Genomic DNA, 14,642 nt, shown 5'->3' with positions numbered 1-14,642 from the left:
ATAAGCAAGAACAAAACTTGGACAATTTGACCAATAAAAAAAAAAAATTCAATGACAATGTTAACTGCTCACCCTGTTTTTGCACTTTATTGCAGGGTAGTTAAAAACATATCCCATTTGAACAAGACTCATGGCTTAACCTTTGAAAGTCATTTCAAACTGCCTTGGCAAGACCACAGTATATCTGTTGCTAAATCCTCTTCTACTCAGAAGCACAGAGGCACTCAGGAACTCAAGGTTTGCACACAGAGGAGTATTTGATACTGCTCATTCACCACCCAGCTCTGTTCACCCTTTCTCTCTCCACAAGAAGTCTGGAACAAAATCTACACAAGCCTCTAGCTCTCACACTTCTCTGTGGAGAACAGACTTCCTCAATCTCGCTCCACCTGCCACATTCCAGTCTCACCCAAAGCAGCACATTAAAACAGACACTCAGATGCTGCTTTCTCTTCTAACCCATAGGCAACTGAAGCCTCAACAGCATATGAGCTAAGACCCCCATCAGCAGGAAATAAAAATGTGTTTCATTCCTAAAATGTACAACAAGAATAACAGCATCAAGTGCTCTAACATGCCATACTCCTCAGAGAAGATGCTACACTACATGCAGTTGCAGTTTGAATACAAATGCAATCTAACCAGTCATCCCAGAGAACTCTGGAGCCTGAATATACCTTTTTTCATGCACTCAGTGATTCTGAAAGCCTGGGTGCCAACATTAACAGAGTTTGTTTGAAAAGCACTCATCGACCATAGACTGAAACCAAAGCATCTCTACTGTTAATAGAGAGCTGTGGGGAGAATGGCAGCTGACTATGCATTGGCATACAGATGAGAAACTTTCCTCTTCACCGCATTCTGGCAGCTCAAGCTCAAGCAATTCAATGAAGAATCATAGCTTCTTTTAAGAGCTGTCTGACAATGGCTGGCAAGATTGGCAAGCATGTTAAATCAGACTTCAGCTCTGCAGACACCATGAAGCAGTCTGAGGAGATATTGCTCTTCAGAACGCTATTACTTTATTCTATTAGAACTTACAGTCAACTGTGAGAAACCTCTTGAACAGTACTCATGTTATTGTCTCATTAGCCAAAACACAAAAGCAACTTGAAAGCGACAAACATCCATGAAAATAAATCACATGAACTCATGAAAAAATACTGTTCAGACACAAGGTGGTTCTGACTGATGAAATCACGTGTACATGTGGAGGAATACAGCAGTTTCATATTTAGATCAGCATGCACAAGTCCGCCTCTCCTCAGAATACCAAGGACATCTGTGAACTACTGAAGCTGACACCAGATTTCACAAGTGTAACCACAACCAGAGAACTGCATGTAATTGGCTTCCTTTCCGTGTGGAACAACTTGAAGATGACACCCCAGACACTTAGCAATACTCCCAAGATTGCATTACAAAGAGTAACCTGCGCTGAACAAAGACCTGACATTACATCAGGCTAGGCTAAGTATACTTTAGAGCTGTAACTCAAGCTCTATCCTGTGTTCAGTATTTACAAAGTTGTGCACAGCCCATTCCCTGCCACAGTAGATGCACTTAATGTACCAGAGGTAGCCTTGCATACTTTCACACTAGATTACAGTTAACTAGAGCATAAGATACATTTTACTGCCCCATAAAGTCATTACCTACAACCAGATCATGTTTTACCAAATCTCCCTAGTAAATCTGCAAAAAAACAAAGCTTTACACAGTTCCAAGGGCAGGGGGGAGTGGAGGGAAATCTTTGCTAACACATCAAACTTTGCAACAGTTATAAGAGCATCCATTAACATGGTTCTGAACTACCTACAAGACACTTACATACTTACCTACAGACAGATGGGTATTCGTCTTGATGTCATACGCACAGACTGCACTTGTCCTTCCACACTCTTCAACACCAGAACAGAAATTTATTTTATAAAGCACCTCTTTGTCTGCATCAATTGCTTCCCAAGTGTAACTGAAAAGACAAAAATGCCTGTCAGATGGTATTCAAATTGTCTGAATTGCATCCCATCTAGATACCAGTCCCTGAAATAACCAAGTTAAAGGCTAAGAGCACCACTAACTTAAACTCCTATTTATGTTCTATATTTGTAAATGCCAGAAATAATTGCTATTTTGTTGGGACTAAGAGCAGAACAGATTTAACCACTTGCGGAATGTAACATTGAGTCCATATTTCCCTGTCTTGAACACCCAATTATCCATTCTTCCCCATCAAATCTCTGTGAAGGCCACCCTGATTAAGGATCACCACCTGTGATATGTTATCCTTGACAGCCCAATAAATTTCTCACATGACTTTGTCAGGCTGGACACTACTGCACCTTAGTGTTCTGCCCAACAACAGTGGCAGAAGTGCTAAGTCTAAGTGGAATAGAGCAGTAGAGTCTCCCAGCATCAGGGTCAAAATTGGGGTTGAGAGTCTTACAGTATTCTGACCAAAAGATGCTAACAGTGCTTTTTAGGGCCTAGCTGCACCTTCAGGCATTACATATATGCCAAAAGCTGGAAACCAAGCAGAGCTATCCTCAAGACACCCAGTGAAAGATCACACTACCTAGCTACAGGCCTATCAGAAAACCAGCTGTCTAAAAACTGGAAAAGGAACACGAAGTTCAGGTTAAATATAACCAGGAATAAATCCAAGTAACAGCAGAAAAGAAATCAAATGCAGCAAAGTTCAGAGACAGAGCAAGGATTCCTTCCCCTCACAGCAGGCAGTATGACTGCAGTGAAATGTGGTCAGCTGCATGACACAGCACAGCTCAGTTTTGAGGCAGGCCCAGGTCATCTAGTTTAGAGCCAGGAGCTCTTTAGACAGCCTGGCTTACTATCAGGGTGCTCTGGCCAAGCTCTGTTAAAAAAGCACAACTCAATAAATGTTTGTTGTCACCTTGGCTCAGCTATCCCTCTTCTGGCACTGGCAGCAGCCTGCATCTCCTGGACACTTGATTTTTGCAACATAACGGATTCCCCAGCTGCCTTACTATTCCAAGTGGAAACATCAGTAGGATTAATACACATTCATCAATACATCAGAAAACTGAGGATACTACAGGACTTATTAGGCATTCCTGTTATTTAAAACTCATACAAAATTTAGTGCACCTATCTGACCCACAGAAGCATTTGTCTTAATGTACAAATCTCAGTTGATAAGAAGCTTCACCCATCAGGTTTGTTTGCCTTAATCTCTAGGTCATATGTGTTGCACCACTCAGCATAATCATACTCCAGATTCCCCCAGGAGGAGAAACCATTCCTGTTCAGCTCTGAACTTCAGTCCTTGGATGGGAAAGGGACAACAACAGTTCAGCTACTTTATTTTAAATTTTAAATCCTCTGAGAATTCCTCTCAAACCCAGTGCATCCAATATCTAATCAAAGAGCCAGCAGTAAGATATCACATACTTTTCCATTTTAATTACTGACTATGGGGCTCTTGGATTCCCTGTACTACAGCAGCCATGTTCAATTCAGACTACTGATGGCTGGAACAAGTTAGGGCAAATACAAGAGCATTCTCTGTGAACTGAAAAAACAAAGAAAATCTTTATACATTAGCATAATATTATATTTGAGGCTTTATATCCTAAAATAAGGGTCAAAAATTACTTGCCAGGTATTGAGCCATACCCAAAGCATCAACAAAAGTATGCATTCAAGGACTGTGTGTGTCTCAATCCTGGACAAATACTTGCCATTATTCTTTCCTCATAAGCAGGCAGACCTGACCTTTTACAATCATACTGATTAGTTCTCTCAGATTAGTCCATTGCATTTCTGAAGTGGATAAAGGCAATATCGATGCAGGAGGATGATGAGAATTTAGCCACAATACAGAATAACCAAAGTTCAGCAATGGAATAAAGCTTCTCAACAAACACACACACACAAAAAAAAAAAAAAAAAAAAAAAAGAAGTTAGAAGAACCTATCTTCAAGAGCTCTGAAAACAGCAAGAGATGAAAACCAAAGCTGCTTTTACATCCAGGAGAAAATGCATTTCAATCCAAACCAAATTTCTTCACAATGAAGTTCCAGAAAGTTAGCATTTCTCAAATTGAGAACTGAAAATTTCTGAAGGGCTTCAGTAGTCTATTTTTTTTTTTTTTACTGGTTTCGAAGATGACAAAAAGGTAACATATAATACTAAGGCACAATGTTTTTGATCAAGCTGGGCTGTTCTTCAGTGTGTTGTTGGTTTTTATAGAGACCTTGCAAGCTAAAATCTATTTGTGAATGGAACAAGAATTTAAGTCCTTCACACAACAGAATTATCACTCTGAGATTAAGGTTTTGCTTTTCCAGTTCCATGTTATGAAATAGAGGAAATAAGCAGCTTCAAGTCAGTTCACCCACAGGCCAGAAGCAAAACAGAAACAAGATGTGCAGCTTACAGAACAGAAGCAAAGCAGTCACTGAAGCCAGACCTTCCCCCTGCCCTGTAACAGGCCCCTGGACAGGGAAGGTTGAGGAATCCTTCAAAACAGTCTACACAAAAGAAATATCAAATCCAATGTTCAGTCATGTTCCAAACCACAACTTCAGGGGCACAGAGAAGTGAACATCTAGTGCAGTTTCAGAGTAGTATTACTTTCATAGATGTTACAGAGACTTCTATTTTTTCTAATGTGTAGGAGGAGCAAGGTGGGATTTATTCATTGTGAGTAACAGCAGCCCAGATGTAGCCTAAGCAGCTGTTCTCACAGAGATGCAAAGTACTCTCACAGTAAAAGCAAGAATTATTTCTCATACAAGTAAGACTCCAGGCATTAAATCAGTATCTGGGAGTAGTTTCAAGTTGCATGTGCTCTACTTTCCAGTAAGATACAAGCTGACCTCTGTACTGCAATCCATAATGGAAACAATCTGTTGGCAACCACACTGCCCATCCTGACCATGTGAGTCACATGGACTGGCTTCCTCCAGCCTGCTCAGCACTCACCTCCACCAGTGGTGATGCCTGATGTAATCACCTCTTTGCCAGGACCAGAAGAAGTTATCTTGTTTGAAGGGCTTAAGCTACCCTGCTTCAATGCAGTTGAGCTAGTTTAGGGAGCTGTTATATCAGCACCTTTAAAAAGCAACAGCTACAATGGTGGGGTGGGGCACGATGCATCCTCTGATCCAGGGGGCTCAGTGCAGATGCCATCTCACAGATTAAACCATTCAAACAGCCATTTCTGGAGCAGTTCAAGGTCAGGGCTGTCTGCCCTAAATAAAACTGTCAAACAGTTATTTTTGCTGAAACCACAACACGACGCTTGTTTTCTGATAAGCCCAACTGCGAGCTATCCCACAATTAAGGGATGAAACACACACCCACGTCAATCCCCCCAGGGCAGGCTCTCCTGTCTCCTGCCAGCGTTGCTGGCCCAAGCACCTGACACAAGCTGGGCCCAGGGACTGTCCTCTCTCCAAATTAACTCAGCAAAAACAACAGGTGCATGTGAATGTGTGCGGAGGGGGACTGAGCCTGGCCAGTTCCCTGTCTGGCTCACGGTGGTTTCTGGCCATGCACCAGCAGCAGCAGGCACAGAAGGACACAGGGCCAGCTCAGACCACTGTCAAAAGCAGTTGCGCAAGCAAGGTCCAAACGAGTTATTGGGAATAACCCTGCCTGCAGGTCAGCCTTTTCAGCTACCTAGTATTGTTCTTGAGACACTGCAGCAATCATACGAAAAAGAAAATTAATCTACTTTTTGGCAAGCTGCAACATCAAATGAGAGCTCTGTTTTTTTAACAAATCAAAGAAGCAATATAAAAAATAACATGAGAAAGGGAAAACCAAGCCTAGTTTACTTTGTGATGAGAAGCTGAGGCACTGAAGTCAAGCAAGGTGCGAAAGGCTAACTCCTGTCACACCAAGCGCATCCTGTGAAAAACACTAATCACTTGTTTTTAAAATTTTAAAGGTTTAATAGTAATAAAATTGTTATAAAAATAGCAATATAATTAGAGTAATAATAATTTGGACAATTTGTATTAGGACAATATGAGACAATAGAAACAAAGAGTAATGGATGTCTGGGTAGGTTTTTCTGGACAAAATAAGCCCAAAAAATGACACACGTTAACAGAGGATTAACCCTTAGAAACAATAGCTTGTTGCATACACCTCATACACGATGCATAAATTCCATTCAAACACAGGATTCTGTCTGGTCATCGTCAACTTCTTCCTCTTAATCCTAAAGGCATCTTCAGGCCTGAGCATGGCAGGAAGAATTTTGTTTCTTTTGATAAGAGAGCAATAAATTATTTTTTTCTGAAAGATTTAGGTGTCTTGTGGCTGCTATTTTGGTGTGAGTCCTTTCTTTAAAAAAAGTATCTTGCATAGCATAGTTTCTATTTTAACTTTATGTTATAACCTAAAATTGTATTTAACACACAACTTAAGAAAATTAGTACAGCATAACTTTCTAACATAACACATATAATATTCATTTTAAAATTTGCGAAAAGCCAATCATAAAATACGCATTTTTCACAATCCCAACGCCAGAGCCACTTTGAGGCCTGAGCGCTAGGGAACCACTTCAAATCAGCAGAGCACCAGAGAGACCACTGCCACCAATCCCCAACAACAGTTCAAGCTTTTTGGCTCTCAAAGCGTCACCCAAGGCATGACTGCTGGGAGGTACAGTGCACCCTGCTCCAAAGGGCTGTAAAGCACAGTTGCAAAGAATCATGTGTTTCCTCTCGGGGGAATGCACTGAAATAGCTCATTTTGCTGAGGGGGTGTTGTACAGACGACCTGGCAGAGAGACAAGGCAACCCACGGCTACAGAGCTGGAAAGCACATCCACATGTGATTATGCAGCCACACAATTTTGTGCCCAGATGTTTCTCAGCTATCTGCAGAGATTAAACGAGTATCCAAAGCTCTTCACCAGCAGTTTCAACCAGCACAATCTCAGGCAGACAAGATCAGGAACAATTTCCAGGATGGCCACTGTAAATTTGAAGCTTGCAGCTCACTTGCCACAGAAATCACTATTAAATGTGACTACCATTTTCAAATTAATGTGTACAGTAAAGAAATCTCTATGTCAAAGTAAGCTCTCCTTACAGAAAATGAGAGCTTGAACAGCACAAAGTACAGCCATCACTATGCCTCAAGAGCTTGTTAATGCATCCCTACCCATGCATAATTCTGCTCTAGCTCACCCGTCCCCTTTTCCAGCTACCACGCACACTGTGTATCTTCAGGCAAGTTTTCTTGTGTGTGCATCATGCATGACAGCCTCACAGCTACACTACAAGCTCTTCTGCTTTTTGCATCCAGAAGACATTTGGTCTTTCATGCTGCACTCCAAACCACATCTACTACACCATTTCACAGAATGCTTAAGAAAAGGGGTAGCAACCTGAAATTTAAGTAAGCAAGAGCTATAGGAGGAGGCTCATGTGCTGAGAAATCACATTCAGACACTACAGTGGCAGCTTCCCAGGCACGTGACACACCCATCCACATTGGTATATAAGTCTGGTAATATCTTATTTATGACATCTCCCACTTCAATATGGCAAAGCACTTAATAGAGCTGAATGAGTGCACCCAAAGGTCACCTCCCTGTACTCCGCATGTGCTTCTTCACCAAGGCCAAGCTTGGGCTTTCAAGCAGCACAGATGAGCACCGCTGTGGTTTCACAACAAAGACTGAAAAGACTGTTTTGAATGAGCAGAAGTGTAGGTACAGTCAGCTGTAGGAGTTGTGTTATTAAAAACTACACATTTAACATAAAATAAAATTGACTTACACCTCCAAAATTTTGAGTCTGTGTAATAGCAGTCCTGTGTTGTTCAGCAGTTTGAGATTCCCTTACATCCACAAGTCAAAAAAATCATTGAAGTTATGCACCAGCTCCTATCCTTGCAAGGGGCAAAAATATCACCAGTCATTAAATCACCTGTCATCCAGTATAGATTTTCAGGCAAAACAGCTCACAGAGGCTGCAGTTTGCATTTGCTGCTCTACCATCACACTCAAAACATATTCTCCTTTTTTTTTTTAGAAAGAAAGGAAAATTACACAGCAACTTTTGCAGTGTTATGTAGAAGGCAAACCCAAACTGTCAAGATTTCTTTTGTTAAATAACATGTCACAAAATTAACTCTGACTCCAGAATTTTTCCTGCATCATAACGTGAAATATATAAGGGGAAGAAGAAAAACTGGGAGAGACCAAGCTGGCCAGTAACTCCCTATATCCAACCATTTCCCTGTGCTCTTTCCCAGGTACTCATACTGCAGCAATCCTGGAGAAACCTCTACACAGAAGATAAAAAAAGAATTCCAACTGCAAGTCACATGACAGCCACAGTCAGCTGTCAGAGCACACAAGAACAAAGGAGAAAGCATAACAAAATCAGTGACTGAAGCCATGCCATTAGACAAAGTTTCAGGGAATGAAAGCTTTTCTTCTTTCCCGAGACCATCCAAGCATAGCAGCAGTAAGGCTACACAAAGTAAACAATGAAAAGCTCCAACTCAAGCTTAAGTGGCCTCATGCGGCAGTTCTTGCGCAAAACAGTTTTGACACCTTTCCTCCTCCCTGCAAAACAGCTTTCCTACTCTTACTTAAAGGAAAGCCAGTGTGCCTTCTAACGCCCAGCAATTTCCTTCTTTGCCCACCTTCTGCACTCACACACCAGACACAGCAGCTGCTGATGTTTCACCAGCCCTATGACAGCACACAAAACCCAGGACGCTGTTTTCTTAACAGCTGTAAAACAAATAAAAACCTCGCTTTAAGCCAGTACAAAAATAGGTTGGTCAGGGACTTGCCCTGCACACTGACATTGTAACTTTTGGCTCGGAAATCTACCAGTAGTGTGTCTGCACTGCCTGCATCATTCCTCACTTGGTAAAGTCTTTTGGCAAGTGTAGCCAAGAAGAAACTTCACCACTGAACTCCATGGGGACTTCCCACCCATCAGAGCACAAGTCCTTATTTTTTCTTTCACCCATTATGGATTACTGGACATAAATCCTCCAAAGCAGTTTTTCCCCATCATGGCACAACAGCAAATACATGCTTTTGAAGCAGTCCATCTTAAAAGGAATCCCTGCTGATTGTGCTATCCACATGCAAATTATTTCCATTTGCCAGTAACAAAATGAAACCAGCTGAAGTAATTTGCATCGAAAATGAGACTGCATATCTCTCCATAGGATTCTCAAATATTCTTCTAGTCACAGATACACAACAAAGGCCAAGAAAAAAAGAGGAAAAAAAACCAACAACAACCAAAATCACTCATCAGAGTAGCTAAATTCCCTCCAAAAGCTACACAATAGTACCTCGATTCTGCAATTAGGGTGGTCATCTGACAAAACAAATTTTTGCCACCCTCATGGGTTATTCTTGCAAGCCAACCCACTTCCCCCCCCCCCTTTTTTCATCATTTAACAATATGGCTTGCACAAGGCAGCAGCAACCTTGTCAGCAGGATATAATATTGTTTATTATATCATATCCCAGATTCTGCCAGGTGGAGAGCCCATCAGCGATCCAACCTCTGCCCTTAGTGCTACACTCACCCTGCTATATTGGTGCCTCCACAGTGACACTGATTGAAATAACGTGTTCTTGTATGTACCCCACATATTCTGGCTAAATAATTAAGACTGGCAAGATATTGGTGCTATATTAAATTCACGGCTGAAACTAGAGCAGAAAAATGTCAAGACATGAATCATGGTGGCGCTTCCACATGCTAAGTTTCCCAAAGCTTTCTCAACTCACCTGTAAGCAACCGAATGGCACATGGTGATATTCTTAGCAAGAAGCCAACACTCAAGTGACATCCCTTCCAAACCAACACCGCTCTGTTTTTCAGACTAGACCGACCACAGGCGCCTTGCACAGCGCAAGCCTACCCATCCTCTCGCCCGCAGATTTCCTGTATCTGCAGAGACCCACGCTGAGAGGTCCCGCAGGCAGCGGCCCCTCAGCCGCCCCTCAGGCTCCCAGCCCTGCGGCGCCTTCGCCACGGACCAGCCTCGGCCTCACGCCCGGGGACACGGCCGCCGCCTCCCCCGGAGATCCCCGGCCTGACTCTTCCCGGGACGGGCGAGCAATAGCCCGGGGGACCGTGCCCGCGCTGCCGAGTCCCGGTGCTGCGCTCCGCGGAGGGCAGGAGCAGCACGGGAACCAAGATACACCGCCCCCCCGCTCGCCCGTATCCCCCGGTACGGCCCTTCTCCAGCTGCCCCATCGCGTCCCGGCGGCCGCCCACCTGCACAGGTCCTGGTAGGAGTCGGGGAGCGCGGCGGCGGCCGGCGCGGCGGGTGGGAGCAGCGCCAGGACGGCGCCGAGCAGCAGCGAGGCCATGGGCGCCATAGGCCGGGCTGCCCCGGGACGTCAGGCGCCGCCGCGTCATGTGACCGCCGCGCGCCCCCGCACCGGCCATGTGACCGCCGCCGTGCGCGGGCACGGCGCTCACGTGAGGCGCCCCACCCCCGGGCTCTGCGGTGGCGCCGGGACGCCGGGATATCGGCACGCCGGGATATCGGCACACCGGCACCTCTGTCCCCGTGCCTGCTGTCCTGCCGGCTGAGGAGCGCAGGGGCCCGGCCGGTGGGGTGCACCGCCTGTGGGTTGCAGTGTCCCGGAGCGAGTCCCCCTGAGGGCAACAAAGATGAAGGGACCCGAGCAAGTCTTAACAAGGACAGGCTGGGGGAGCTGGGCCTGGAGAAGGGATCTCGTCAATGTCTGTAAGTGTGTTAAGGGGGAGTGCCGAGAGGGTGTTCCAGGCTCTCCTTGTGGTGCCCAGCAATAGAACAAGAGGCGACTGGCAGAAACATGCACAAGAAGATCCTGCTGAACATGAGGAAGAACTTCTTTACCGTGCGGGTAACCAGGCACTGCAGCAGGTTGCCCAGAGGGGTGGTGGAGTCTCCCTCACTGGAGACTCCCTCACTGGAATCACCTGGACACAATCCTGTGCCGTGGGCTCTGGGACCGCCCTGGGAGGTTGGACCAGATGATCCACTGTGGTCCCTTCTGACCTGAACCACTCTGTGATTCTGTGGCTTGGTGATTGAGTCCAAGAAATGCTGTTTGGGAAACATTAGTGAGGTTTTAAATAGGTTATTAAAGATGTACAGTGAAATCTTGTGAGAGATCAAGAGACAAAACCCATTAGGGATGAAGGCTGAGGAGGCAATGACAGTGGTTAGTTGCCTGGCTGCAAGAATTACTACTGCAGCAGGGAGGCTGGTGGGGCGTGGAAATTGCCCCCATTTCAGCAGAGGGCGGGAGGGGAGGCTTGCACAAGGCAGCAGCAGCCTTGTCAGCAGGAAGTGGAGCACACGCTGTCCTACCTCCACTGCCTCCTGGCCTACAGAGAAAAGTGATCCAGCCTGGAGCTTGCATAATTATCTCCAGAATTTAGCAAATTTTAACTGCAATGTAAAGATTCAAGAAGGAATTAATTAGTAAATTTTTATGAAAGTGCAGTTAAGAAGAAAAGCACCTTTGGGAGTGGTAAGAGGCATAAGGGTGGGAGAGAGAAAGAAAACTAAAAGCTACACTCATTAAACAGACAGCTGTCTTGTGTGAAGAAATCCTGTTCTCTAATTATGAATACTTTCCAAAAGCCATTTGCACAAAAAAGCACCCGAAAAAGGCTTAAAACTGAAATAGTTTTTCTTGCTCCATTCCCTAGCATCCATGAGAATGAGGCAGCACTGCAGATCTGCCTCTCAGGCAGTTCAGCATGGCTCCAGGCTGCTGTGATCTCCTTTTCCTCTCTTTTCTCTCAGGTACAGCCCAGCTCTGGTAGCATTAGCTCTGCAGCAGGGCAGGGAGCTGCCTGAAGGTGCTGCCCTGGCTGAAAGCTGGCACGCTGTTCTGATTGTTTTGTGCAGGTTTGCAGCTGAACCTGTCACCTGGCTTGCTAGGCTCACTGCATATCTGCACAAACACCACCAGCTCCAGAAGGGGCAGAGGAACTGCAGAAAAATACTTAATAAAAGGGACTGAGTAAATGCTATTGTTCTCTACAGTTTTCTACTGCAATATAAAGGATTATTGTCAATTCTGTCTTTTATTTTAGCCTTCAGTGGATTCCCGAGAGTTCCAAATCTGATTACCCAAGAATTCCTGTCGTCTGCTTTTATGACTCCAGCCTATATAGTTTAAAGAGAAGCTTGATGACACCAACTCAAATGCTCAAAAAGACAGAAGCAGTTGACAAAAAGAATACCAAGTCTGTTAATTTCTGGGGTTATGTTTCTTAAACTTTGCTGCTCTGCTGGCAGGACTGGCATCACTCTACCCAGAGCAGTGCAAATAGAAAATACTTGGTGGAAACCTGTCTCTGCTTACCAATTTGAATTAAAAATGTATCAGCCAGGATGTTCACTGCAAACAGCAGAGCAGGCAGACATTCTGTGGCTGCTGATGTTGTTAGCTACCCAGGTTTCTGCAAATTGGGCTTTATCTCTGAAATTTTCTTTGTGTAGGTTTAAGTACCTGAGTACCCCTGAAGACAATGTGACATCTCACCTTCTAACATTAAGAATACATATAAATATTGCAGTGTCAGGGCCTGGCAGTGCAGTTAATTTCAGTTATCTGGTAAGAGCTAACTCAAAGTTGTTTACTGACTAAAGAATGAAGAAGTCTAGAGTGGCATTCTTCACTCTTTTTACTGCTATGAATGCCTAGGCCCCTGTATTTGCACAAGACTTCAGAGCAGTTTCTTTGCATACAGAGGAAAGTATGTGAACAGCTATCTAGTGAGAAGGAAAGAGATTGAAATACCTGGGGGAAAAATCCCAGTTAGAAAGGAAAAGGAATAAACCAGAAATTCTTCTTTCATCTGCTGTGCTAATACATAAGCATAAACCTACCAATGAACCAGTGTTGCAACACAGCAAGGGTGCTGCAGAAATACTGAAATACACAATGTAAGTGCAAATACCTTTAAAATAAAATTAAATAAAATTTTGCAAGTTCCAATCATGTGACTGTTTCCATTTACTACATATTTTTCTTAGCCTTTATAATCTGGTGGATGCAGCAGTTCTCTCAAGATTCATGGATTTTCTGCCATGCTTCAAGCTAGCTACATGCAATAGAAATTGTCAGGACCTGTGTGTCAGTCATTTTTGTATCCTAAACTGTATTTTGCAAATAGCCCATAGGAATATGTCGTTCTGAGTATGATTTAGAAATAATAAAGTAAATATTTACCTCCCATGCCTAATCATACTGGCATCTCAGCTAACCATGTACCATGACAGAGTGTTAAAATATTCTGAAATTATGTAATTGTGTTAATCTTACCTTTTCCTTTCCCTCAGGAGAAGTTCAGCACGATGGCTGCTAGTTATGTGGAGTAAATCCCAGTACACCTGAAAGTCTTGCTGCAGTTTCCATGTTGGGTTTTCAGTAGGTACAGGTCCTCCAGGATTCTTCTTTTCATCTTGCCAGGTGCCAAATGTCACATCATTTTTTGTTCTTCTGGCTCACAGTCTTGCTTCATGTGGCCACCATCAGTGGTGCAGGTCAGGCTGGCTGAGAGGCACTTTTACTGCTACTGTCTCAGTTCCCTTTAGCACTCACATCTGATCTCTAATTTTTTTCAGTAATAGGAACAAAAAAATTTTCAGCATCCAGAGCTGGTTTTACATTTGATTGTGGAAAATTCCTTATCCTGTGAGGTCTGGACAGTTGCTTTCTATCTGTCTGTAAGCTACATTATGTTGAGGTAATTACTTTTATACTTCATGGAAACTTCATAAGGCTCTTCCATGGAGCTGTGCAGTTTTTCAGAAAGCACAGATGTACCACTCACTGGGTAGTTTATTTTTCTTTCCTATTCTCTTGAGTGCTTTTCTATACTTCAGTCTTCTAACATTGTCATTACTTCTAAATGCTCCTTATTCTTTTTGCTGCTTGTTTCTAATGCTTCCTACTTCTTTCTGTTCTACGTCTACTCTCCTTAGCACTTTTAAAGGCAAGCTCTCGATAAGAGCAACCTTCTGATTTGTTCTGATGAGTTATCCTGCTTTATAACAATTGAGTAAAACAGTCCCTGATGACCTTGTTTTGCAGACTTAGGTTTAGGCTTCCCAGTGCAGTTAGGGAGATAATTAATGGCATTTCCTAATCTAGATGGTATTGTTCAATGCTACTGTAAAAGAACATCAGCTTTGTCTGAACGCTTTGACTTTATGTGAAATCTTTGTCTTGTTGGGAAAGTCCTTATGTGCTGTACTCGGTGTTTGCACTAAAAAGGGCCCTGTTTTGTGCTGTGGCTTAGAAGGTTAGTGTTGATAATGTAGAGGTGTTTTGGTTATTGCTGAGCAGGGCTCACACAGCATCAAGGTCTTTTCTGCCTCTCACTCCCCCCCACCACCACTGAGAGGGCTGGGGTGCACAGGGTGTTGGGAGGGGACACAGCTGGGACAGCCAAGCCCAAGTGACCACAGGGATGTCCCACGCCACACAGCATCGTGCAAGGAGGAAGAGGGGATGTTTGGAGTGACAGTGTTTGTCTTCCCTAGTCACTGTTGCACATGATGAAGCCCAGCTTTCCTGGGCATGGCTGAACACCTGCCTGCTTGTGGGAGCACTGAATGAATGCCTTGTTCACTTTGCTTGT

The 14,642-nt window shown here is 43.9% G+C and overlaps 1 protein-coding gene across 1 annotated transcript in view; it reads right to left on the bottom strand.

Moving 5' to 3' along the window:
• The window catches only part of IGF2R (insulin like growth factor 2 receptor), a 57,556-nt gene extending 47,155 nt beyond the window's left edge, over positions 1-10,401 (bottom strand). Inside the window, exons 1-2 of the mRNA XM_030945189.1 lie at positions 10,266-10,401; positions 1,839-1,972 (exon numbers count right to left, since the gene is read on the bottom strand). Coding sequence (XP_030801049.1) covers positions 1,839-1,972; positions 10,266-10,369 — 238 coding nt within the window. The 5' untranslated portion in view covers positions 10,370-10,401. The remainder of the gene's footprint in view (positions 1-1,838; positions 1,973-10,265) is intronic.
• Positions 10,402-14,642: the final 4,241 nt, after the last annotated feature.

This window comes from Camarhynchus parvulus, chromosome 3 (assembly GCF_901933205.1).
Source record: "Camarhynchus parvulus chromosome 3, STF_HiC, whole genome shotgun sequence".
In the NCBI taxonomy this organism is placed as follows: Eukaryota; Metazoa; Chordata; class Aves; order Passeriformes; family Thraupidae; genus Camarhynchus; species Camarhynchus parvulus.
Note: the sequence above shows the minus strand (reverse complement) of the source record. Positions and strands in the feature narration are given on the sequence as shown.